We start from the raw sequence: 24,753 nt of genomic DNA, 5'->3' as shown, positions 1-24,753 counted from the left end.
TACGCAGAGAAATTGGCGGCAGAGCAGGGAATTGAGCCTGTGCCAACAACTCCTCAGCAAGACAGCTAAGTAACCACAGTGGTGATGTCGTGGGAAGCCCTTGCTGGCAGGGCAAGGTGGCTTTTGGTTACCACAACAGACCTCTGTGATCTTTCCCCCCCCAGGTCATTCTTCTCTGCCAGTTGCCCCAGCTGCTGGTCAGTAACAGGAGCAGTGGAAGAAGCCCAGGCTCCCCTACGGCTCCAGCGCACGATACCCAGCCATGGGATTTCATGGTGGTTGGTGGGACAGGCAGGGTTCAGCTGGTGCTTTTAGCAACCAGAGAATACATTTCATGTACCTGACGGACGTTGGCTTGCAGTAAATTCCCCAGGTGCTCCACCAGCTCTGAAAAAGTTGGTCTCTGCTTAGGATCTCCGTGCCAGCAATCCAGCATTGTTTGGTACCTAGAAGGACAAAGCCCATTAAAATATCAGCATAAAGAAAACAGAACCTATTGCCTGCTCAAGCATCTGCTATTATTGTGGGGTAAATGTGGGCAGGTGGAAGAACAGTTCCTCACATTTCTGGTGTTGTATAGTCTGGTGCTCTCATTCTTGTTCCTTCTTTCAGTCTTCTGCAAAATTCCTCATCAATTTTCACTCCAGGATATGGCGATGCACCTAAAATGAGAGCAATGGTAATTTTAATGCATTAGACTCTTAAATTCTGGGATTAATTTTCAAACAAATAATTCGCTATGGCCTGAGTTAATAAGGTAATTCAGTATATTTGGATGTGCAAACAATTTATATTTATGATGGCAACAGCAACTGATTGAGTAAATGAGGCACATAATCACATACTGAAATTGTGTGAAGAAGCATTTCAAGTCCATGTTCCTACATTTGCATTTTTAAGGAAATTTGAGTATTTTATTTCAATGAAGAAAATAAACAGGAAATTTTCAAGAAGTAAAAAAAAATGCTAAAGATGATCCAAGAACACTTTGACTGTTTTCTTCAGATTCTGTTGTTTAAAGTTTAAGATGGCTCAGTAAAATTAAAGTGACTCACCTAATGAAAATATTTCCCACAGCAGAACTCCAAAGGACCATACATCACTCTGAATGGTATATACTCTATCAAAAATGGTTTCTGGTGCCATCCATTTTAGGGGTAGTCTGGCCTAAAAGCGTTTCCATAAACAAAAAGGTATCACAGTTTAGCAAAACACTGAGTTTCCACAAACCCATTTAAGGTGAAAAAAAAAGAAGTCCTGATATCATATTAATTCTCTCTCAAATAGAGAATCCAAAACTTACATCTCCTTTCCTGACGTAATCTGGGTCTTTGTAGATATCTCGAGCCAAGCCAAAATCACAGATTTTGACCACGTTATTGTCTGACAAGAGGATATTACGAGCAGCCAGGTCCCTGTGGATGCACTGCAAAGAGAAGTAAACAACTTCACATGCTGCCTGTCGTCACAGCTCTGTCCACGGGGCTGATCTCTTTCACATATGTGCTCTCCTACCCTCAAAGGCCAGATAATTCTTAAAACCTTTTAAGAAAAAGAAACCTCAGCATCAACAGTTACTGATTTTAAGTGCTTTTTTGATGGTCACAACTGATTTGACTCAGGGAGACTTGTGTTCCAAAGTCCAAACATACATCTGTTTACCCACTACGCAGAGAGGCCCTTTGAAGTTAGCTAATTAATTATCCTAAGAAGCTGACACAAAACAGGTTCAGATCTGATTACCTTTAGATTTACTTAGGTTCACTCAAATCTATGTACTCCTCCCTCTCTCTGAAAAACATACCACACTAAAATGCCGATTTGATTCCAATACAAATTAATCTTGACTACAAACAGAAAAGTCCATGCCTTTACCTATGCAGAATGACAGCTTAGCCAACAACCCAAAGACTTCAAAACTCAAGCCTCAATAGCTTGAAGAAAGCAAGCCAGGCTCTGAAAGTGGCTGCAGATTTGCTTCTAGAATGGCCTAGAAACACAGATCCTGGAAAGACATCCTTTTACATATACACACCAACCAGAATGTATAAAATGTAGACAAATGCACATTTTTAGAAAAGACTCTTAAGTCTGCTCTTGAACGCCTAGCCTGCACTCTAGAGCAATGTTATACTCCCTGCTTCTATTGCCTTTTCCCATTTCTAAGTACTTTTTTTTCTATACAGCTGCAGGCAATTCCTTGCTCTTGCTGGAATTTATGTCCTTTCAAACATGTACTACATGTATTCAGGATCAAACCACAGAACAGCACTTCTGGAAGGCCAAAATGCAAGTGAGGCGCTGAGGTGCTATTGATTGCCAGGGTGTCTTTGGCAAGAGATTCTCCATGGAGGCATCCACGAAGTTTCATAGGTGAGCATCATGTCTCCTCACACGCAAGTGGGATCTTCCAATCCCAGTTACGGGCAACCTCCTCAGAGCAAACTCCTTTACTCTAGTTTAGCTCCGGTTACCAGGGATTTGTCCCTAATTCCTTTAATCATTCTCATAAGACAGCTCCCCTCCTCCAACCATTTAATCATTCTTCTATGAGTCGGTGACCCGTAAACCTTATACAGATCACTAACATTTGTGTCAATAAATGCATGGGCTGTTTCACTCTGTAGTATTAATGATACGGGTATGTCTTAGGGCAAAAAGAAAATGTTGCAGATGACTGCTAGTCCAACGATGAACATGCTGTTTCCTTCTATAGACCTACAGCACTATTTCCTACAGTCAAATAAATAACATGCCACTCTTCCTGAGAAGTTCCTTACTTTGCGTGAAGCCAAGAACTCCATTCCCCTCGCCACCTGGAAGCTATAACAGATGAGGTCCTCCATGGTCAAAGGGTTCTTGCAAAGGTCTTCAGGACCAGCTGTAAAGAATCAGACAACAGTCAAACATGCCCTTTGTCACTGATTTCACCCATAACTGCTTCTTAGGCAAAAGTCCATCTTAACCTTATGCCACATTGAACTGGAAGAGCAAACCGAGACCTTTTTGGGCTGTATAATTATCACTAACAACCCATTTTACACCAAACTAGTCCTGTGTAAAATAAACTTTGCGATGATGGCTTATACCCCAGACCTCCTTGCTTATTTCCAGAGTTCCCATCAGTGGAAAGATTTGCGAAACAATCCCAAAAGAGAAACAATCCCAAAAGAAAAACAATCAAAACTCAGCTCACAAGTTCCTAGGACACGAAAGACTTAATGTGGTTTCAGAAGATGGATTTGGAAAACGATGAGAGGGAGGCCGCACCTAGTCCTTACAGGGGAAGAATATGCCACCGGGAGAAAGACTTGAATTTGGCAAAAAGCCCTGCTAATTTAGAATAAGCATAAGCTCATCCTCTAGTGACCTTGAGGAATAACATACTCAAGTATCCAAAAAAGATACCTAGGCATTTAGTTCCTGCTGAAATAAACAACTCAATGACTTTCCTCAGCTCTTGATTTTAAGAAGAAATCCACCAAGAATTACAACACTGGTGGCTAAAACCATCTCAAGGCCTGATTTAGGTCTGCACACTTCTTATAACACCCCAGCTCAGAGGGTCAGTGGTTACACCAGAGAGGTCTAAAAAGGACCAAAATGGTGTGGAAATGCATAAAGTGCATGCCTGACATTACCTATTAGGATCGCATTGAAACCACAAGATCATCCTCCCTGTTAACATACTGATGTTTTTCTTTGCATTGAATGACTTTTAGTAGAAGTACAGGCAGTTGAGCTACGGCCTCCCTCCTGACCAATCTGATCCCACCACTTGCTGAAATCAGCAGTCTCTGAAACATGTTGGCAGCACTGAGCACTTTGTGCTGCCTCTGCCAAAGGAGAACATGGCAAATGCATCAGTGAAACCGCTGCAGAGGGTACATATATCCAGGGGAGGCTTTGAATGAGCGGATAATTCAGGTTTCCTGTTCCTGACAGGCCACCTGCACAGAGGGAAGGCAAATCAACCTCTCTGCTAATATGAAGTGAAGCAGATGGCATTTCATGATATTTAATTTCTGGGTAAACATTGAGGAAATTCAGTTAGCATCCTGGCGCATCCCTCTCTGCACTGCTTTCGGAGTTTGCGCTCTGCGACTTTCCCTGAAGACACGGGAACGTTAAATAGACAGATCTCCAAAAGGCAGTGCACTAAAAATGCACCCTTTGCAGACAGGACATTACCTGGGGTTGGGCTGAGGGGTTTGGGATGCTGAACTAGATGATCCATAGCTTGGAAGCTTTGGTTATCCAGGAAATACCTCGCACACAGTTTTGAGGGAGCTTTGGAAATCACACGGTCCCCAATGTCCCTCATCAGCCCCCACCAATGACAGCTGTTGAAGACATATCCTACCATCCTCCTCTTCCACATCACTGAGGGACCGCTCCTCCACAAAGCCAGAGCTTGCTGAGCTCTGGCTGCTCGTGATGCTGTCCAGCCGTCGCTTCAGGTCCGCAGAGACATCACCAACATAGTTCTCCTTCCCCTGCCGAAACCTGGCGCTTTTGGCCTAGAAATGGGAGGGGAAAGTGGGAGAAATCAGAAGCAGAAAGTGTGCCACACGCTTCCTCGGGAGCGGCAGCGACACTCCCCACAGTCTATGCCACGAGCACCCCTGAAGGCAGGGAGGGCAGCCCAGCACTGCCATGACCAGTTGGGGCACCAGGCTGGCGCAGTGACAGTACTGGCAAACCCCAACCCATGCCTGTGCAGGCTCACCAGCTCGAGCACCCTTTGCCACTCCACAGCATGGCTTCAGCCTGCTCCCACGTCCTCCCAGCTGCCCCCCATCAACATATCCACATGCCTGGGAATAAATGCACGCTGATGAGCTGGCCTTCTCAGCCCCCTGGTGCCCACCACTTGTGAAGCACGCATGGATGCTGCTGAACCCCCTCTCATACTCTTGAGCCTCTCCGTGCTGCTACGGCTTTACCTCCCGCTGCTGCAGAGACCCTTCTGCTAAACCTCTACCTTGGCCAAAACCCTAGCAGCCCTCAAAATCTGATTTATTTCCTTCTTCCCCAAATCCACCGAACGCCTCTAGGGAGGATGCCAGCCCTGCAGGCTTCCTCCACTATGTTTCCATTTTCTCCTGCTTTGGTTTGGTGACTTTTCTGCCCTGACAGAGCTGGGTTTTTTCCGTTGCTGATTCCCATCCCCACCGCTTGTGTAAGCAAGGGTCAGCACCCTTGTGAAACCCTGCCTCTTCCTTCAAGGCCTCTCAGATATTTGTTTATCCTTTTTACCTCACAAGAGGATGCAGTGAGTTGCCTTTGCCAATACAAAATAGTAAACAATGACTCCAAGGATAAAGAAAAATAACCCCCTGGAGAACCGACAAGCAGTTTGAAGAAGCTCTTATCTAAACACAGCAGCTGCAGGAAGACTGAAGTTCAGGTCTACCAGCATGGCAGAGCACAGCCCAGGGGCCTCCCTCCTGGCTGTAGGTAAAAAAGGTACAGTCCTAAGCATGATGCTCAGTGCTGAGTACCTGCAGCCATACTCTTCATCCAGCAATCTGACCCTCGGAGGGGGACGGATCCTCCCAACCCTCTCCAGAAATCAGATGCTCTCGGAGAGGTGACCAGAAATGAGCTTGAAAATGCCAATCTCCATCCCCACTCTCCTTTCAAACCAGGATGCAAAGAGGGGCTGTTGTGACAGGAACTTGCGTTTGCAAAGGACGGGGAGGTGAACTCATAAACTCATGAGATACATCACTTATACAAAGTGATTAACAGCAAAAAAAATGTATAGCCTGGTTCAGCAATGAGCCAAGGGGATAGCAGAAAGGATAATCACATGACAGAAGACACCTAAGGATATCTGATGGATATATGCACTAAGCTGGGAGTACAGTTATTTAAGGTGGTCTGGAGCTTAACTAAGAAAGGAAAAAATTCAGGCTGATAATCAGAAAAAAACTTCCTGACAGATACGGCCAAGTGTAGAATAATCTGCCAAGGGAAATAGTGGAAGCCCAGTTCCTTTGCACATTTTAAGCTAACAATAACAAAAGAGCTACATTGCAGGGGCCAGGGGAAAGACTAGATGACCTCTGATGTCTCTGCCATCTCTCATTCCCATGAGAAGTACTAGATATTCAGCATCCCCAAGGATTGCCACTACAGTCGGCACTAGAAACAGAAACATCGTGTGTGGAAAAAACCCACCAAATCAAACATTACGCTGTTAACCTTGACTCCTTACCTTGTACGGGACAAATTCACTCCTCTTGCTCCGTAGGTAAGCTGACAGATTTCCAAACTTGCAATATTCCACAATCACCATGAGTGGGCCTGTATAACACATAAAGCAGTTCCTTAGAAGACCATTTATATCCCACCTTACCTCACAGCGCAATTTGTCACTAGAAATACATACATTTCAAAAAGCATTCTACCACCCAGGGGTTTTTACAAATACCAGTAATTAAAACCAATCTAATCAAAGCAGGGAAATGATTCCTCTTCTGCTGTATAAGGAAGGAGAAGAGAGCACATACTTTTGAAGATCACAGGCCTAATTTCATATGTGAAAATGTATAGTGCTGTGCTTATACTTAATGTGCCAATAACTGCCAATGCTAATTGACATTGTAAGGATGCGACATACATATTTGAATGAACTTCAGTGCAATTAACCACTCATCTGCAATGAAGTACACACATGATTATCCATGCATTTTTGTGTGGGCAGTTTAAGTCCTAAAAACTTACGACAGGAATCTCTGTTTCAGACATATATGCCTTAATATACAGTCCAAATATGGTATTTCATGCTCAAATTCCTTCATACAGGCATATGCTACAATGATAAATTTCTATCCTAGGTTCCAGATACTGGCCATGTCTATTTTATTATGGAATAAACAGGGGAAAAAATATTTATGGATTATGTTTCCTTCAACTACTGCGCTTCTGTCATGGAACTTTACAAATTAAATTCTGATCCCACAGTAAGCCAACAACTCAGCTTCCCTGAAAAATGATTACTGAGTTACTTTACACTGAATTTCTTCCAAATTAGCATACAGTGCTGGATTTGTTAAACAAAACATCTGTCCCCGATTATAAAGTAAAATAGGTTCATCCACCCAGAGCTGGACTCCAAGTTGCAATCTCCCCTCCTACACACACACACAGAGGCACCCACAGCCCATCCAAAGCCAGGGAAGGAAGTCACAGCTTGCAATTGCACCGTAGCCGGTGACAAGAATAAGACCAACTTGTTAAATCTGGTACTAGACTCACACCCAAAGTCTGTTACACGGGGGGTGTCCACTATAACAGCGGATCTGAGGTACAGAAAAGCAGTGATAGAACAACTAAGGGATGGAGCTGGATGTAGAACTCAGGACTTCTGAGCCCTTATTCCATCTCTGGACCTGCACATTCTTATCAGAATTTCTTTTTAAAAAAAGAAGACATTTCTTCCCGATCTGAATTTTCAAATGGAATTTTCTGTGCAGCAGAAATGGCAGAAATAGGGTTTTCATTAGTACCTTTCCACCCACTGAGAACTTACCTCCTGGCTTTGTGCAGGCTCCAAGTAAATTGACAACGTTGAGATGGTGGCCGATATGAATGAGGATCTTCAGCTCTGACATAAGTGCTCTGTGCTCACTATGGGTCGCACCCTCTGCAGAGGTAAAACAACACAGATCAGGAGCATCACAGACAGAAAGGTTTTCCCCTCCTCTGCTTTCTCTTCTGTTATTTTTCCAGCCCATCTAGTGAGAATTCTTGTTGGTTGGTAGCCTGGATCAGCTGTGCTGCAGGACACTGATGAAAGCTAGGCACATGCATGACAGGGTTGCTTTTGTTCTGCTTTTAAACATTTTCCAAAGTTTGCCAAGGGCAGTACATCAGAACAGGTACACAAACAATCCAGATTAGCAAACATCTTTTTTCCTACAGACCCTTTGAGCAGTTTGTACTCTGCTGTTTGACCCTCCCAGCCAAGAAGAGATAGAAACATTGTTCCATAGCCTTTGCTGGGGTTCACGCTAAGGGTCCAATGGGTCCACAGACTGGGGGAGACAGGGCCAGGGCCAAACATGCCTGACCCTGCAGCCTTACCAAAAGCCTGGAGACATGGCTGGTGTCCTCATCCCGCAGGGACAGAAGGGGAAAAGAAAAGAGCTGAAGCAGTGGGGAGAGAGGTGCGGAGGAAGCAGCTCTCTGCACGCTGACTGAACAGTAGGAAGCTGGAGGGACAGGGCTTTCTAATTTTTATTGTCGTTACTGCATGCTCATCCCATTGCAATGAGTCTGCAGCAGGTCTTACCTGTGCTTGTGACTGCTCACATTGTACTGTCAGAAATCCCCCGGCTTTCCCACCCTTCCTCCGGTACACCACAGGGTGGGATACAACCCCTGGCTACTGGGAGCCCCATTTTGCTGCCCCAGCTATGTCCTCCTCAGGAACAGTGTGCCTGGGAACTGCAGCTTTCAACTCTCCTGTGGTGAAAGCAAGGCACTATAATATGATTTAAAGTGAGGAGAAAGCTGTTCAAAACTATTAGTCATTTTGGACTGTGCCTAAGCCATTGTCTGAGACTTGCAGAAAGCTCCCTACCAGGCTGCATAAGGCAAAAATGGACACATGCAAATTGCTTGCAGGAGCAAGTTTATATTCTGAACCTGAGTAGGTCTATAAAGCAATGGCTAAGAAACCACAGTTGCAGTGCTCCAATTATTGATGAGGTAAAGGCATGTACTTTCCCTAATCATTGCTTCATGACACCAAGTGTTAAGCTAAACTTGTATACACCACGGGTACAAACATTTTGGTTTTTTTCTGTCTGCTGGTTATAGTATTGGCAATTAGGGATAACTATATTGTGTATGCAAGGTGAAGTTTTAGTCATCATTTTTACCTTTAAGCATTTTGACTGCCACTGTTCTGCAGGTAGCAGTTTTGTCGATCCCAAACGCGTCTGCTTCTATGACCTGGCCAAAAGCTCCACGCCCAAGAGGTTTACCTTGAAATGAGAAGATGAACATACTCTGATTTATTTGCCTGGCACAGTAGGCAAAAGATGCAGAATAAACAGCAACTCTAAACTGAATTTATGTATCAGAAATTAACAGAGGGCTGATAATGGGGAGAGGATGCGTTATATCCTACGGGACCGCAGAGCCCACCCGGGGGTCCTGCATCAGGGCAGCCCCATGGCAAGCCAGGACCTGAAACACCCCCCTCAGCACAGGGCTGTCTGCAGTATCACTAAATGGCTTGTGCAATGAAGACACACCTAGCTTTAGCCGGTCTCTGGGAAACTCCCACTTGCTGGCATCATATGGGAGCCGTTCACAGTGTTCGTCTATAGGGACTTCATCAGGATCCATGATGATTGACAAGTAGCCAGTCTTCATGTCCCCTCCATTGGCCTGGAAAATAGTATTAGTTGTAGTTGCACAGATTTTTTGCTGGTGATGTGCAGGCAAAGTGCCATTTTCTCACTTTGTAGTGTTCTGCTATTTCCCAGAAATGCCAGGCTACCATTTCCCTACACCATGTCATTGTGAATGTGATCATCATTAATTACTTGCACTTTTTTTTTGTTAATAAACAAAACCAGCCTTGTGAAGGCCTGTTCAATTAAAAACAAATTTCTGTGCCCCCGGTTCCAGGCAAGAATGTTACGGCAGGGAGAGAAAAAATGTGTCTGTTGATTTAAGAACAATGGAAAGAAACAACACAAAAGGCCTCAAGTCAGCTCTCATTTGTCATGCAAGACCAGTGCTGATAGGACGGTACGAGAATTTTTTCATTACCCGCTTAACGGTCCGGAGGATGATTACAAGAAGCAACCAGAAGAACATGGCAATCACTGCAGTGCCAACGAGGATAATGAGCTCCAGATTTGTTTTCTCTTCAGCGCCTGGGAAGACATAAATGAATATCTGAGTGATAGTTGGAAGTGTATTGGTTTTCTTCATTCATTAGAGAATGGAGGTCCTTGTTCTGAAGGTTTGTTTTAAAAGTGCAACATGGAGCAAGGAAAAGAAAGCAAAACAAAACAAAAAGCTTGGGTTTTTATGTTGGAATATTATGCTTAGTTTCGTGCTGTTTTACACACCACCCAATTTCTTAGCATCAGCTTTGTTCCAAGGACAGTATCTGAATCTTTGGCAAATATAAAAAAGTAAAATCTCACATTTTAAAAAGAAATCACTGGTTTAGAATACTCAAAATGATTGACTCTTTCTCCAGAAACCAAAAAAACCCCATCATATAGTAAATAAAGTGCTGTGAGAATGACCCAGAGACCAATCTCTCTTGTCTCTTTACATGCTTCAGCTGGGGCATGAAAAAACGTGATTCTTCAAGAACACATGAAAATAAGGTCTTATTTACAACATCCCTTTTGCAGTAAAATAGTCTCCAGCAGGTACCACTTGAACATCTATTAATGCGCAGGAGCAGCTTTCTTCTTCAGCTCTCGTTCGCTACATCATGCTCCTGTGTTTCGTCCCTCGCATCACACAGATTTTCCTACACAGGAGCACACTCCGCTGCATGACCCCAATGAGCTGCACTGTAAATTTATTGGAGTGAAATAGCATGTCCTACACAGATTTCCAACTTCTACAGGCATGCCCCATCCATATTTACTACAACAGCTGAAATCTACATTGATGTCAGCTGCAGATAATTTCCACCCCATGAAACATATTGCCCAGCATCTTAATATCCTAATGGGACCTATAAGAATAACAGGATACTGCTTTAATTACCGTAACAGAAGAGATCGGACAATCACCCTGCCTTATAAGACAGAAGTTTGTGAAGGATTCAGTGACTAAATTTTGCGAATGTACTAATATCAAAGGCAAGGAGCTTTTAGTTTGAGGCTTCTCATTGCAACTCTTCGTGGAAAGTCCATCATGGTTCCAGCTACTCAGACTGCAGACTAACCTCTTGTTAGGATTTGTTGTTTATTATTTTGAATTGCATTTCAGTGTGCCACAATAGGACAAGTGAGAGACGGGTCTCACAAATGCTACTTTCAGAGCTTGGTGGACTAAGGCTGGAGTCCTCTAACCCAAAACCACTACCTGTTCCTATCACTGAAATGGGATGGCAATGACAACAGACTGCAAAAAGTCTTCTCTCTGTTTTTCTGAGATGCTGTGACAGCAATGACATTGTTTAAAAAGTTACAACTGTTAAGAAACATAGGATGACAATTACGTTACCAAATGAATAGAGATGCCCCAGGACACCTGCAGGTTTGGGTAGGTTCTGTTGTATAGGTTTGCATGTAATATAGACTGGCAGAGTTTTCTTTGCAACCACAAGTAAGATAGATTCAGCTTTTGTTGAAAAGCACTAAACAACATTGTAGAGAAGAAAGCATCAGCCTCAACAGCTGGGATCACAACGGCTATGACAGCACCCAATCTGAGCTTGACAGGAATGGTCAGGACTTTTCACAAATCTCACGGTGTATTTTCAAATCTCCAATCAGGATAGCTAGTAGATTTTCCTTTTAGTGATTATAAAGATTTCATGCATAATCAGGAAAGAAGCTAACACTAACCCTCCACTGAAAAAAAAGCCACTGCTTTTCTGCATCCGAGGACGTTGCAGGCAAGGCAGGTATACAGCCCTCCATCTTCTTTCCTCACTCGACGTATGGTTAGTGTTTTGTTTCCATCTTTCAAAACAATACCTGGAAAAAAAATCACGATTCTTAGTTCTGCTATTTGTGTTAAAAATTCAACATTAAGCTTTTCATGGTGAAAATCAGCAGTGAGTCCCATGAAAGAAAGCCCTTAAATGATAAAAAATTCTAGCAAAGGAGCAATCCGCACCTGAGTCTTCAACAAGGGTTTCGTTATTTTTAAACCACATGATGTTTGGAGGAGGAATGCCATTCGCTGTGCATGACACTTCTATGGTTTCACCTATGTTTGTTGTTTGATTTTCCAGATTTCCTACAAGGGTGGGTGCCATGGGCTCTGTTGGTTCAAAAATATGGCAAAATTACTGACCATTAAAGAAAACATCCATTCTTGCAGTAATAGCACTTGATGACACTCTACACGCTTGGCCCAGTAACAAAGTCTCAAATCCTTTTATAACACCAGCAGCCACAGCGTTCTGTTAAGATCATAGATAAACTTCCACATGACATGAAAAAATTACATAATAGCTAAGAAAATTTTAACAGTAATGATGTAACCTGCTTTAGATGGTTTAATTTGTAACTGCTCAGGCTGCTGAGGGAAGAGGGAATAGGTGAGAAATTGCTTCCCTCACATTTCTATTTCCAGGGTCATTACGAGAAGTCAGATACTGCTGGTCCATCAAACATCCATTCAGGACAGACCGCAAACATGCGTAGATATTTTCCTGAATCTGACTAATCAGCCTAGACATCTATGTCCCAAAGCAAAGTCATCACTATTTGTGTGAAAAGCTGATTGATTATCAGCTTGCATTGCTTGCACCTGAATACCAGCATCACTTCATGAGTGTTAAATTATAGATGCTACTTCAAGCTCAAGTCAGTGACACAAAGCAGTAGCATTAATGCTATGAATACACACATGCATATACCGCTAGAGGGAAAAATGTGTTTTGAAAATAAAATTGAGAAGTTATTGAGCTAAACACATGCCATTATTTGTGCAAAAGCCAAACTCAGGTCCTTGCACAGCACAGTGGCTCGGTCAGTGTTTCCTCACTGCTACTGATGAAATAGTAAGTCCCTGCTGCCCAGACAAGCCCCAGACCTGCATGTTGTAACAAATGGTCTAAATCTATTTATCAAACCGAGTGCACCATTAAGCCAACACATGCAAGGCCTGAAGATACCAAAACCTGACACTACTGCAGTTATTTTCATACACAACCACCCATTTTGGTTCACAGTAAGAGATCTGTACCTTGAACAGTGAGGTGCTTCACCAGGCAGTGCTGTGTTTTAGCCTTTTTGTCCTGAGCAATGCAAACATAGTCTCCTCCATCCTGGAGGGAGATGTTATGGAGAATGAGCTCTAAGGTGATATTTTCACCATTGATATTTGAAACTGTTGCATTCAGCTTCTGGAGAGCATTGAGGTTCTTGCAAACAGGCATGGGCAGCCCTCCAAAGGGAGTCTGTGAAACATGAGTGCTGAGTTTGTACCACGATAGCTTCTCAAAGGTGAATTTGTCTGCCGTGCATTGCAAGGACATGTTATCCTTCTCTGTGAGCTGATTCCGAGGCTGGAGATTAATTTCAAGACCCCCTGCAAGTTAAAAAAATAAAATAAATTCCTATTAGGTTGCACATTTTGTTGCAACAGTAACTTGAAAAAGCCATTGTACAAATATAGCCTTATCCTCACCTTGGCCAGTTGTAAATAAGGAAACAAAACACTGAAAAATCAATCGATCATTTATGTAAAGAGTACAATCTCATTAAAAACAATACATTCAAAATGGATCAAAAAAAGGCCTGTGTAATGAATACAGTTCCTCTTACTGTGGAAACTTCTGGCAACCTAAGATGATTCTTATTATTATCTTATAGTTCATTTTTAGATTTGGATTAAAATATTATTTAGCAAGTGAGATGGGGACTGATTTTCAAGAAGTCAGAACCTCTTTGCCCCAGTTTTTGAAAATGTTAGTCTTAGCTTTTACCGTATGTCTTTACTCATTTTGTGACACTACCATAATTTCTCTGTAGCTCTTTTAAGTGACTGCAAAAGCTCAATAGCAATCACTCTCCGGACAACAGTGCCCATTTTGCATCATTTTCATGGGACGAACACTCCACTGATGCCGGCAGAACTAATCCCTTGGCTGAAGTTAGGTGGTGACTTTAAAGGCTGCATTAGGAAAACCTAAATTCCTAAAGAATGAAAGGATTTTATAAAGGACAGAAATCAGACAACAACATTGAAGCACCTGCCATTAGCGAAACAGACAAAATAACATTAATTTAATATGACTGTCCTCAACAGGGTATACTTACTCGTCACATGAAAGGAGATAACTCTCTCACTTGACCCAGCTATGTTCGTAGCCATACATCTATATAAAGCAGATACATTCGCTGCTTGAATCACGAGGGTACTCACAGTCTACAAAAAAAAATCACGCAATTTCATACCGCGTCAGTGCTAAAGTACATACATGAGCCCAACCACCTCAACAGCTCAGCAAAGCACTCTGCAGGTATCTGCACAACCAAAAATCCCTCCACAGCACAAATCCATGGCACAGCAGGAGCACAGACCCCTCCTGATGTTTACATTTTTTTTCTTAAGTCTGTAACAATCAGGCAAAAGAAAACCAAGAAAAAGCAGCCTGCCAGAGGCAGACTTCAGTATACATGTTAATAAATGTTGCACCCACAACTTTTTCTGTTCTTCAGTCTCTCCAGCTTCTTCCTATTACAGTTAATTGGCAAGATTAACTCACCTAACTTCAGACTGCTAAAAGGTAAGCACTGAAATCTAAGTAAGTTACGCTCCTCAATGGAGACTCACTTTGAGTCAATGTCTAAAGGACTTGCAAGTGTCTACCTCTGCCTATTGGCTTCAGTAGAAGCTTGCACGAGTAGCTGAGTAGAGCCCCAAGTTTAACCTTTCATGAAAAGAGTCTCATCTCTAGTGATATATTTCCAGATATGTGGCTGCTGAAGAGGGCTAATCATCCCCAACCAACAGAAAAGAAAATCTGCTCACCTTTGTTTTCCCAGCAATCGTAACAACTCGGTGCTTAATTTCAACCTGATTCCCACCCTTTCTCTCCGAGATCACTTTCCATTTCCTGCATGCATACGGATTGGCTCCTGAGCGAACTTTCCTGAGATATAAGTAGAGACATATGCATTAGAAAACATGAATATTTGCCCTTCAAAAGAGTTGTTTCGTGTTCTCTTTATAGTATGCATATATTTATCTATAAATCAGATGCATCACTGGCCACAGCCAGCATATGGGAAGGAAGAGTATGTTTCTGGAAACATTTCTATTATATTGAACCCTACAACCTTCTGGGACCTTTGTGCTCTGTAAAATAAGAACCCCCAAGCCGAAAGGTGAATTTCCTAATTAATCTGCCTGTGTCAGCTCCATCAGGATGCTTGGAGGGAAGCAGCTATTCTGGGAACAAACCTCCATTCATGATGATTCAAGTTAATTTAGTTCAAAGGAAGACAGAGAGACACAGAAATCACTGAACTCCCTACAAGAATTTCTTGAGGACAGTAGCCATTGTGTAGGAAGCAACCAGGCACCAAAGGAAGAAACTAGTGGAAATTATTTTAAAAACAACAACAGGAAAGAAGAATGCTTTTTTTTTTTTTTTTGGCTTTTTTTTTTTTAAAGGAAATCTGGGCTTATGGCAGGCCCAGATAAGGGAAGCTGCGTGAATCTCAGTCAGGCACTCTCTCTATCATTCCCCAACATCAATCAGTGCACTTCCTCCAAGATACACTTTCACACAGATAAAGAACACCATCACACTCAGCACTTGAGCGTAAGAAAAAAAAACCACCACCAGGATCCGTAATTAGCATAAACAGCAAGTTTCCTCTGTTTGGGATGGAGCTTTGGGCCTGCATCCCACAGGGAGATCTGAGGGGAGGGCATGCAGATAGCTGCATTGGAAACCCCGCGCAAGTCAGGATGCCCTTCAAGAAGGCATGACAGCAACACGCAGGCGCTGCTGGCTCCTGGCTGCCGGTGGCCCTTGCCTCTGCAACTCACCGCCGATAACAACCACCTCGGCAGAGCCTGCCTGCAGCGATCTGCCTATTAAGTACAACCTGCCTGCAGCAATCTGCCTATTAAGTACAACAATCTTTTCTTCATCGGCCATTGGGTTTGCGCTCGGTAATGAGCCTGGACAAGGGATGCACGCAAAAAAACCCCTCCAACCCAAACAACCCCCAAGAGCTACATAAGCTGCAGAAGATGGCAAGGGCATAGTACTCACTGGGGGCTGAAAGTGCACTCCTCCTCCAGCTGCCAGTACCACAGGACAGCAGCGGGCGGTGGGACGGCGTAGACAGTACAGGTGAGCGCCTGTGTCGAGCCGTACTTGTAGGAGTCGACGGGGGCCAGCAGTGCATTCTCGCCGATCTGGGGGGGGACTGGAGGAGAGAGCAGCAGGTTACACTGCCCGCTAAGGGATCCCCAGTGGCACCGCCCACACACGTTAGACCCACGGTGACCAATTCACCCTGTGCCCCACATCCAAGCGCAATGCAGAGCACCTCTAAGGAATGAGGACGTGTTGGGAAGAGGTGAACCTGCCCAACACCTTGAGGATCAGGCCCTCACAACACAATGCTTACTATCTGCTATAAAATCTCCCTTCATTACCCCCTGGTTTAAAATGCAGCCCTTGAACTCCCACCACCGTCCCCAACTGCTAAATGCATATTATTCCCCAGGCCTGATCCCACTGCATGTAGCCTCGCTGCCCTTTCCAAGACCCGCTGTCTTCAAAGCATGGGGGCTAGGCTATTTCCTGGGTAGCAGAGAGAAGGAGGAGGAACAGGAGGAGGAGGAGGAGGGTTGCACAAGGCAGGGCAGAAGAGGAGGGACAGCCAGCGTGGGGCAGGAAGGATGGGCGAGGCGGGATGGGGCCAGGATGGAGCGGGGTGGGGGAGGACTGTGGCAGCACGGCCAGCAAGGAAGGCAGGAAAAGAGCAGGATGCAGAGGCAAAGAAATAATATACAGAAAACAAAAACACACACAAAGTATCATCACAACAACAACACCAGGAGCCTGCAGCCTCTTGACCAGCACATCCTGGAGCCAGGAGAGACGGCTCACCTCTGCCCTCCCAGGGCTCAGGTTCAAGTGCTCTCCTCCCAGCCACCACCCCCACTTAAATCTTCATAGCTCTGGGATGAATTTAATCCTAAGAATGGTAATACACCACATCCACACATGAAAGAAAGGTACCCCTGTATGCCACTTACCATTCACAAGCAGGGTAAATGTATGCCTCTTCTGCATCTTGTTAGTGGGGTTTGTAAGGACAACAGTGTAATTCCCAGCATCCTTTTCAGTTGTTTCAGCAATCACTAACGTGTAGCCAAGTTTAACTGTATGATTTGCATTGATGGCTTTTCCATTTTTATACCTGAAGAAAATATAGAGCACTTTGAATACTTTAGAGATTTACCTTGACTAAGAATAGCTCAGTTTTTCAAACACGTTGTGTCCCAATTCTTACCATTTCACCTCTGGTGGAGGATATCCTTTAAACTTGACAGGAATTTTGACTGTATCACCTAACCTTGTCTCGACCACATTCTCCATTCTCTCCAGGTGAATAAAAGGACTTTCTGCAAAAATGTAAATGAAATTGTCTTTCCATGTGGACAAAGCGTAAGTGGTCTCCATTTGGGTTAGCACTTAACAGCAGATGACAAATAGAGGCCAGTGACAGGATGCCACTGGGTAAGGCACAGTTGGCTCCAAACTGGAGAAAGCTGGTGGGCTCTGGACCTGCCACAAAAACCCAGCCCTTTCCCTTGCACAGAGGAGCGGACCAGTTCCCCCACTGGAGAGCTCTGGAAAGCAGAGACAAGACTCAGCTCTCAGGATGGCGTGCCAGCTGTCAGACCTATATACATATATAATTAAATAGCATAATATTGGCTTGATCTACCTATTCCAGGAAATAATAGTATTGAAAACTACAATGTGATAAAGTTACATACTTTCAGCCTCTTCTCAAGCATGTATTTGAACTGTTGCAGTCACAGAATACTTTGAAATGATTTACATTACTTGTTAGAAGTTATAAACTTGCATTCAGACTAAGAGAGCAATTAGCCTTTTGGCTAAGATTTAGGATGGTATCAACTTAATATCTGGTACACTTACTGTAGCACATGATCTGGTTTTGGGTCCGGAAGAGAAATAGAAAGAACCCAGGAGAAAATTGAGTCTATCTTGAATCACTGTGCCACATAGTAAGTTCAAATGTTAAAAAAAAAAAAAGATAAAGAGCCATTAATATTCAGGCCCCTGAAATCAGACCTCAGGAAAACTAGTCTCCTTGAAAATATAAACCCCTTTGTCTGACTCAGTGATTAAAAACGGGTCATTCTCATGCTCGTAATTTTTTTCTATAGGTAAGCCAGTGGAGCCACTGGGGCGGTGCCCAAGTAGGGCTTGAGAAAAGGATGTAGGATATGGCCTCGTACTTATCTATGCAGTTAGCCAAAGTTGTTTCCTTTGCATCATTTCCGTATGACCAAAACTCCATTTGATTCATTTATTCATAATGTAAAAGCTGAAAGTTTTATTTTCCTAGCTTCATTTATGGCGACCTAGACTCTCATCCCACACAGCCACCAGAATCTAGCGGAAGTGCACCTGGAGTGAGAACAGGCAACCCTTATACAAAGTCATCTACACAAATTCAGCTTACGGGACCTCAAGGAGGTCAACACAGAAGAGGACCAGAGGCTTACTTCAGTTTATTTTACTGCCCATTTTCCTATGGCATTCTACAGCTTTCAGTAACATACAGGATCCTTTAAAATCTTATCATTATCTAGGCTCGGGGTATAAAAATAATCCTATAGTGGGTGCAAGAGAAATACCGTAGCTGCACTTTGGTTCATTTCTGTCATTTAACTCATTGCTGAGATGCCTTCTGCATCCCAGTAATCAATCCCAAATCTGAAGCAACCAACAAAACTGAAGTGGAAGATGCCATACCATGGATAATGAAGTAACTGCTGTTTTTCATGTTCATACGGCCACTGGATGCTGCGCAAGTATATCGACCTTTGTCACTTAAGGACACGCTGTCGATGGTAAGAGTGCTTACAAACTTCTTTACTTCTCCTGCAGTGGTTTTTAAATCCCTTATGGTTGCACGTTTTTCCTGTAATAAATAAAAGACAGAAGTGTTTGGGAATTTTATTGTTATTCCTCCTGTCACACTTTGCACAACTATATATACTAGCAATTTCTTTGTATATTACCATCTGCTTTGTCAATATTATGAAGAGGGGAGTGACATCGTAATGAAATCGGATTTTGTTGTGATGTTGGCACCTTTAAGTTATAGCGGATTTACCTTGATGGAAGGGTAGTCCCATTTAAAATCAATTCCTACATTCAGCTCCGTTCTTACAGTGCAATTGAGAACAAGTTTTTCTCCCACTGCCAGCTCTACTTGGTAGTGTGGGTTCATCGTCAGGTCATAAATTCGGTATCCTAGAGGAAGAAAAAGGCATACGCAAAACATGGGGGTAAGAAGAGGTTTCTTTACAGCACTCAGCACCAAATTTCCCAGGCGAATCCATCAGAACTCCCACCAAAACCCCAGCTACAAAGAGGCCCCTCGATGCCGCAGTGCAGCATGATGATGGGTGTACAAAGGAGCCTGGAGGGAAGCGATATGCCGGCTCTGAGCAATTCCCATCCGAGAGCCACGTCAGACACGGCGCAGCAGGTTGCGTATGCACTTGATCAGAGCCCTGCCGGCAGCGGGAGCAGGCAGGAGACAGTAACCCACACAGTTCCTCTGCCTTAGACACCTTCTTCTTACCCTTGTGAGACCTGAAACTAAAGGGGATACATCCCCACTCCCAGTAATAAGTGGGACCATTATTAAGAATGACAGTGTGGCATTGGTAAAATTATCCAAAGTTTACTTTGTGCAATGAAATACTTAAAATATTCCAAACTAGAATATTCTGAATGCAGGAATACTGCAGAAATTCTGAATTTCCTTCAAATCAAAGTGAAGACTGATGAATTTGGCAGAGCAGCAAGAGCCTGCTGCACAGAGCAGAGGGTGGAGGGCTGCTATGTCTTCCTGCTAAACAAGGCCAGACTGCCTTGGAGCCAACCAGCCGCCTGAAGTGGTCGTTGTGTCCTCAGAGTCAAAAGAGAAATAGCTGCAGTTTCTGCTCAGGCTTGAGCCTCCACAGAATAATCATGTTATTTCTGGGTTTTGATGAACAGCTGACAAAATACACCAGGACAGCATCAACCCCTGTCAGAGGCAGGACATAGGCCTGAAGGAGACAAGACAACCTAGCTCCTAGGGTGCCCTTCAGATCCCCCACTCCCTTGGTACCCGCTCAGAGCAATTCCCTCCCATCTGCTGCTGATGGATGCCTGCCTCTAGTTCCCTTCAACTATGACTTGGATCCTGGATAAGTGAATAAAGTACAAAATAGAGTGATTTTAGGAAAAAGGCTTGCATTGTTAGGAAAAAAAAAAAAATCCTGTCATCTATGTAACACTAAAAATAGAAGTACTTATCCCAGTGATCAACCAGAAAGAACACAATACATTGCATTTAAAAGAAAAGTAATATATATTACAACATCCATTTTGCATTAGCTGCATTGTCAGTATTGAATAACCTAGAGCCCAACCAAATGTAATTGGTTCAGTATGTTGTAGCAAGCAAAATAACACTGGCTATAGAGAAAAAAAAAAGACTTTGGCTTACCTACAACTGCAACTATGTATATCACAGACTGATAGCTTTCATCATCTATTTTAGCTTCACAGAAGACCATGCCCGCATAGTTGATTAAATGACTGGGTATAGTGAAGCCTTTTTTATTATTCCACGAAATCGATTTACCATCAGGAACAAATATCTTTTCTGGATATTTCTGTTTGAAATATTGATAAAATACATAGTCAGATTTCAAAAATCAGACAACCCTGAATTTTCAAGTCCAACATTTTCCATAACTGCAGGGTCCCGGTTTTAACATCCTAGCTCAGGCAATCTCCCTTTCATATGCCATCACTCCGCACTTTAGAATGCAGGATCGTGGGCGAGTACAGTTACAGCACTCACCTTGTAATCACAGGCTGCAAAATTCCCAAGGATGGAAAGAATGTTTTAAGAAACATATTTATACTTCAGGCAATGTATTTATGTCACTGTGAATTCAACTAACTCTTATAATAATAACGGGTTTTTTTCCTTACCGCATGTAGAGATACATTGAGATTTGCTACGGTTCCAAGGCACGGCACTACCACAGTTTTATTCTTAGTGATGTATACAATGCCAAGCTGATCACTGACTGAAGTCACAAATGGAGACCTGTAATCTAGAAGAATATTCAACTGGTAAATGGATATTATTTGTCATGTGATTACGGAGGAAACTTTTCCAATTTTGTTCTTTCCCTGTCTATTTCTTCTCAAATAAGTTTTATACTTTTCTATGTGGTAAAACACTTAAACGATGAGACTAAATGGGCGGGGGGGGGGGCATATTTTTACAGATCCCCTCCCTAGCTTTACAATACCATTATTCTCAAAACAGCTATCAGCAGCAGCATGCACTTTGGAGAATAGCTTCCTGCCACCGCGGTCTTTGTGCCGACAAAAATCTGATTTACCCTAGTGTGACTTTCCTTGCATAAGTATTACAGGAAATATCAGCTAAAAGTAGTGACATGCTACCTTGGCTCCCCCAATGGCAGCATCCTTTTCAAAGTCAGACCAAAAAAAAATGTCAGTTCATGATCTTATAAAACAACCTAACCCGTGTATCTAATAACATCCCATTTTTAAAAATGGTAACTATAAGTTAACAATAAAAAGGAAAGAGGGCGCACCAGAAGATGGGTATCAAGCTGTCAGTGCAAAAAGGCAGATGCCTCAATGAATGCGCTTACTTAAGCTGAGTGTGTAACTGGAGGCTTTGCAGTGTCTGCGATGCTCAGCTGCGTTCCTACCAATACAACTGGTAGCCTGAGCTTGAAAACTTAGCTCTTAAAGCCTAAATAGATTTTACCATTCCAGTCAGCAAATGTATGGAAGTTTATGCTCTAGGTTTTGGGTTGGTTTTTTTTTTTTTTTTTGGAATGGTGTCAGATAGTACAAATTGTAAAAGGGATCGGATCTGTCGTTTTTAATAAATATACAGTCTCTGTAATCCTCCCTCATATGAAAGTCCTGCTGAGGTCAGCAATAGCTCTTCATTCATGAGGACAGGATCAGAGCGCAGTGGAGATATCTATGCTAAGTTCTGGGTGGAGAAGAATAGCAGACCAAGTACTGCATATGACAGATCAGTTCAAAATTACAGGTACAAAGGCTTTTCTACTGATGGCAACTAGCATACTGGCATGTAATTACTCAACATGAAAATAAGAAAAATAACAGTTTCACAGGATCAAAAATTCTAGGATTAAGAAATTTTAATGTCAAAACCATTTTGAGATACTTGGTATCCTTTTTTTCTCTTGAGGCTAGGAGAAGAGCCACCTAAGAACTGTGTAAGCACTTACCTTGAACATAGACATAAATCGTTGTAGCCACCTGGTTGTCCCTGTAAAGGCACCTGTAGTCCCCTGTGTCATTGCCGATGACTTTGAGGATAGTAAGTGTCTTGCAGAAGGGGCCATCACTGCAGTCTGTCACAGAGATACGCTTCTCAGCACTGCTCTGGTTGCTTGGCCAGGACCACTCCAGTGGTCTCTGACCACTGGGAAAGCAAACATTAGAGGAGCATGAGCATGCAATGATTCCAAGGTGGCGAACCCGGCCCCGCTAGTCTCTACAGCTATGGAGAGGAACGGGCTTCATCCGGTCATGTGGAGCATCAAGCCACATAGGATAAATTCATGTAAATCGATCTACTGCTAATACCTATAAAGAAGCTACCTGAGATTTACGCTCCGCTGAATCTAAGTGACACAGCACCCAAAAGGGAGAGTCAAGAGCGTGGCTCACCAGCGGGCTCCATGAGGACCTGGCTGACGCTTCCTCCTCCCGGACACCCTGCGCTCCCCAGCTCTCCCTTCTGCAACCCTTTAAGATCATTTCTACAGTTTCCCAGGGAAAAGCGAGGTGGGGAGCACAAAGGGAGCGGGGAGAAACAGGAGCGACGATGGGAGAGAGACGGAATCATCTGAGATTCTGTACAAATACTCACTACATAAATTACCCCCATCAAAATCATGCTGGACAGATTTGCCCTTACCTGCAAGTAATATTTAGAGTGTCATTTGCAGTTATTGTGAGGACATCTTTTTGGATGCTAAGGGTTGGCTGATCCAGAGAAATAAATAAACCTGTGAAAAAATGCATAAAACCCCTCAAGCCAACGCAATAAACAAAGGAAATGCTACTCAATCAGAAAAGCCTCATATACAGCGATTTTAAGCAGACACCTTGACATCACCTACTTAGCAGTGAAGGGTAAATAATGACTTTTCACACATCCCAGAAAGTTCAAAAACTCTGTCATAACAGGAAGCAAAGGCAGATGGTCAGGAGCTAGCTACAGAGCACTACAATTCAGCCAGCCAGGGTGGAGTTCCTGTTTTCTTTCGCTGCCAACTTCAAGGTCTAACAAGAGGATGTGGAACATTGAAACGACGTGAACCTTCATCTGATGATCTCACTCCCCGGGGAAAGATATTACCAAATTTTCTTATAATAAATCAAATATACTTATGTTCTTCGAGACTGCTAATCAATGAATTACTTGAAGAAACTATTTCACACACTTTGTCAGAAATTCGAGATCCCGTAGATTTATTTTATCCCATGATTTTCTAAGGTTATCTTTTTCCTCCTAAGCAGTTAGGCAAAAATCTATTTCTACCAGACTTTATTCGCACGAGGGCTTGCGTCGCGCCCACCCCAAGCGACCCGTGCTCGTGAAGACTGCGATCTGGGTGCCAGTGCTTGCTCCGAGGCAACAGCCCAGCTTGCGTAACATTTGCAAGGACCACAGGGAGAGATTTTGAGTCCGCCCTGGCTGTTCCCACCACCGCCAGGAATCCCGCCTCACCGGGGCCAGCCAGCAGCCCCAACCGGGACAGCTCGGCCAGCTACGATGGGCAACAAGAAAGCGAGGCCAGACCGGGACCTTCCCTATTTCCCTAGTATTTCCCCGTGCTTTAATCACTGGCATCCCGAGCAGGTTCTTCACTGATGACGGGTTTCCCCTATTTGGCTCCAGGGACATTTTGCTCTTGGAAACGATGGCTGATGCTGGAGCCAAGCGAGCAGGACACTATGCCGTGGCAGCCAGCCCTCTCCGACGGGCCAGCACCGGCCGGCCCGGCCAGACAGGAGAGGGCAGGAGGACAGGAGAGGACGGGACAGGAGAGGACAGGAGAGGGGTGGCCAGCGAGCCCGCAGCGCTGGTCGCCCCGTCCCACCCCGGGGCTCTGGCTGCCTCACCCACTCTACCCGCCCTGGCAACCCCACGGGAATCCCGGACCCGCGCCGTTCCCGGCCCCCAATCATCCCCTCGCCCGCTCTCTTCGGGGCCCCGGGGGGCTGCCCGACCCCGGCGGCTCCCCGACGGGCCGGACCCGGGGCACCCGGCGGCTCCCCGAGGGCTTACCGGGAGCCAGGCACAGCAGGACCGCCAGCAGCCGCGCCGCACCGAGCTCCATCCCGCGAAGCGAACCCTCTTGCCCGACGGCGCCGTCGGGGCGGCAGCCGAGCCGAGCCGAGCCGAGCCGAGCCGAGCCGAGCCGAGCCGCACGGCGGGGATGGGGAACCCCGGCGAGCAGCACCGCCCCTCTTGTGCTCGGGGGCGGGGCTTGTGGGCGAGGCCCCGCCCACTCCGGCGGAGGCCACGCCTCCTCGGCCCCGCCCCGGGGACCCGCGGCGGAGCCCCCCGGGGATGCTGAGGCTTGGAGCGGGGCCCCGGCAGCGGATCGCTGCCGGGGCCCCGCTCCAAGCCTCAGCATCCCCCTGCCCAGCGTCAGAGTGGCCGTCAGCGCTGGAATTCAACATCGCCAGGCTCT

At 44.5% G+C, this 24,753-nt stretch overlaps 1 protein-coding gene across 1 annotated transcript in view; it reads right to left on the bottom strand.

Annotated features, from left to right (window-relative positions):
- Positions 1-24,396, bottom strand: part of KDR (kinase insert domain receptor) — a 30,879-nt gene extending 6,483 nt beyond the window's left edge. Inside the window, exons 1-26 of the mRNA XM_075708941.1 lie at positions 24,345-24,396; positions 22,968-23,058; positions 22,273-22,469; positions 20,960-21,084; positions 20,466-20,634; positions 19,077-19,216; positions 18,713-18,881; positions 17,214-17,325; positions 16,957-17,120; positions 15,962-16,118; positions 14,707-14,827; positions 13,992-14,100; positions 12,916-13,260; positions 11,839-11,985; positions 11,565-11,696; positions 9,796-9,902; positions 9,273-9,408; positions 8,895-8,999; positions 7,541-7,654; positions 6,224-6,312; positions 4,364-4,520; positions 2,781-2,881; positions 1,304-1,426; positions 1,056-1,167; positions 563-662; positions 341-446 (exon numbers count right to left, since the gene is read on the bottom strand). Of these exons, the coding sequence (XP_075565056.1) occupies positions 341-446; positions 563-662; positions 1,056-1,167; positions 1,304-1,426; positions 2,781-2,881; positions 4,364-4,520; positions 6,224-6,312; positions 7,541-7,654; positions 8,895-8,999; positions 9,273-9,408; positions 9,796-9,902; positions 11,565-11,696; positions 11,839-11,985; positions 12,916-13,260; positions 13,992-14,100; positions 14,707-14,827; positions 15,962-16,118; positions 16,957-17,120; positions 17,214-17,325; positions 18,713-18,881; positions 19,077-19,216; positions 20,466-20,634; positions 20,960-21,084; positions 22,273-22,469; positions 22,968-23,058; positions 24,345-24,396 (3,480 nt within the window). The remainder of the gene's footprint in view (positions 1-340; positions 447-562; positions 663-1,055; positions 1,168-1,303; positions 1,427-2,780; positions 2,882-4,363; positions 4,521-6,223; positions 6,313-7,540; positions 7,655-8,894; positions 9,000-9,272; positions 9,409-9,795; positions 9,903-11,564; positions 11,697-11,838; positions 11,986-12,915; positions 13,261-13,991; positions 14,101-14,706; positions 14,828-15,961; positions 16,119-16,956; positions 17,121-17,213; positions 17,326-18,712; positions 18,882-19,076; positions 19,217-20,465; positions 20,635-20,959; positions 21,085-22,272; positions 22,470-22,967; positions 23,059-24,344) is intronic.
- Positions 24,397-24,753: the final 357 nt, after the last annotated feature.

Source organism: Pelecanus crispus, chromosome 4 (genome assembly GCF_030463565.1).
Source record: "Pelecanus crispus isolate bPelCri1 chromosome 4, bPelCri1.pri, whole genome shotgun sequence".
Lineage (NCBI taxonomy): Eukaryota > Metazoa > Chordata > Aves > Pelecaniformes > Pelecanidae > Pelecanus > Pelecanus crispus.
Note: the sequence above shows the minus strand (reverse complement) of the source record. Positions and strands in the feature narration are given on the sequence as shown.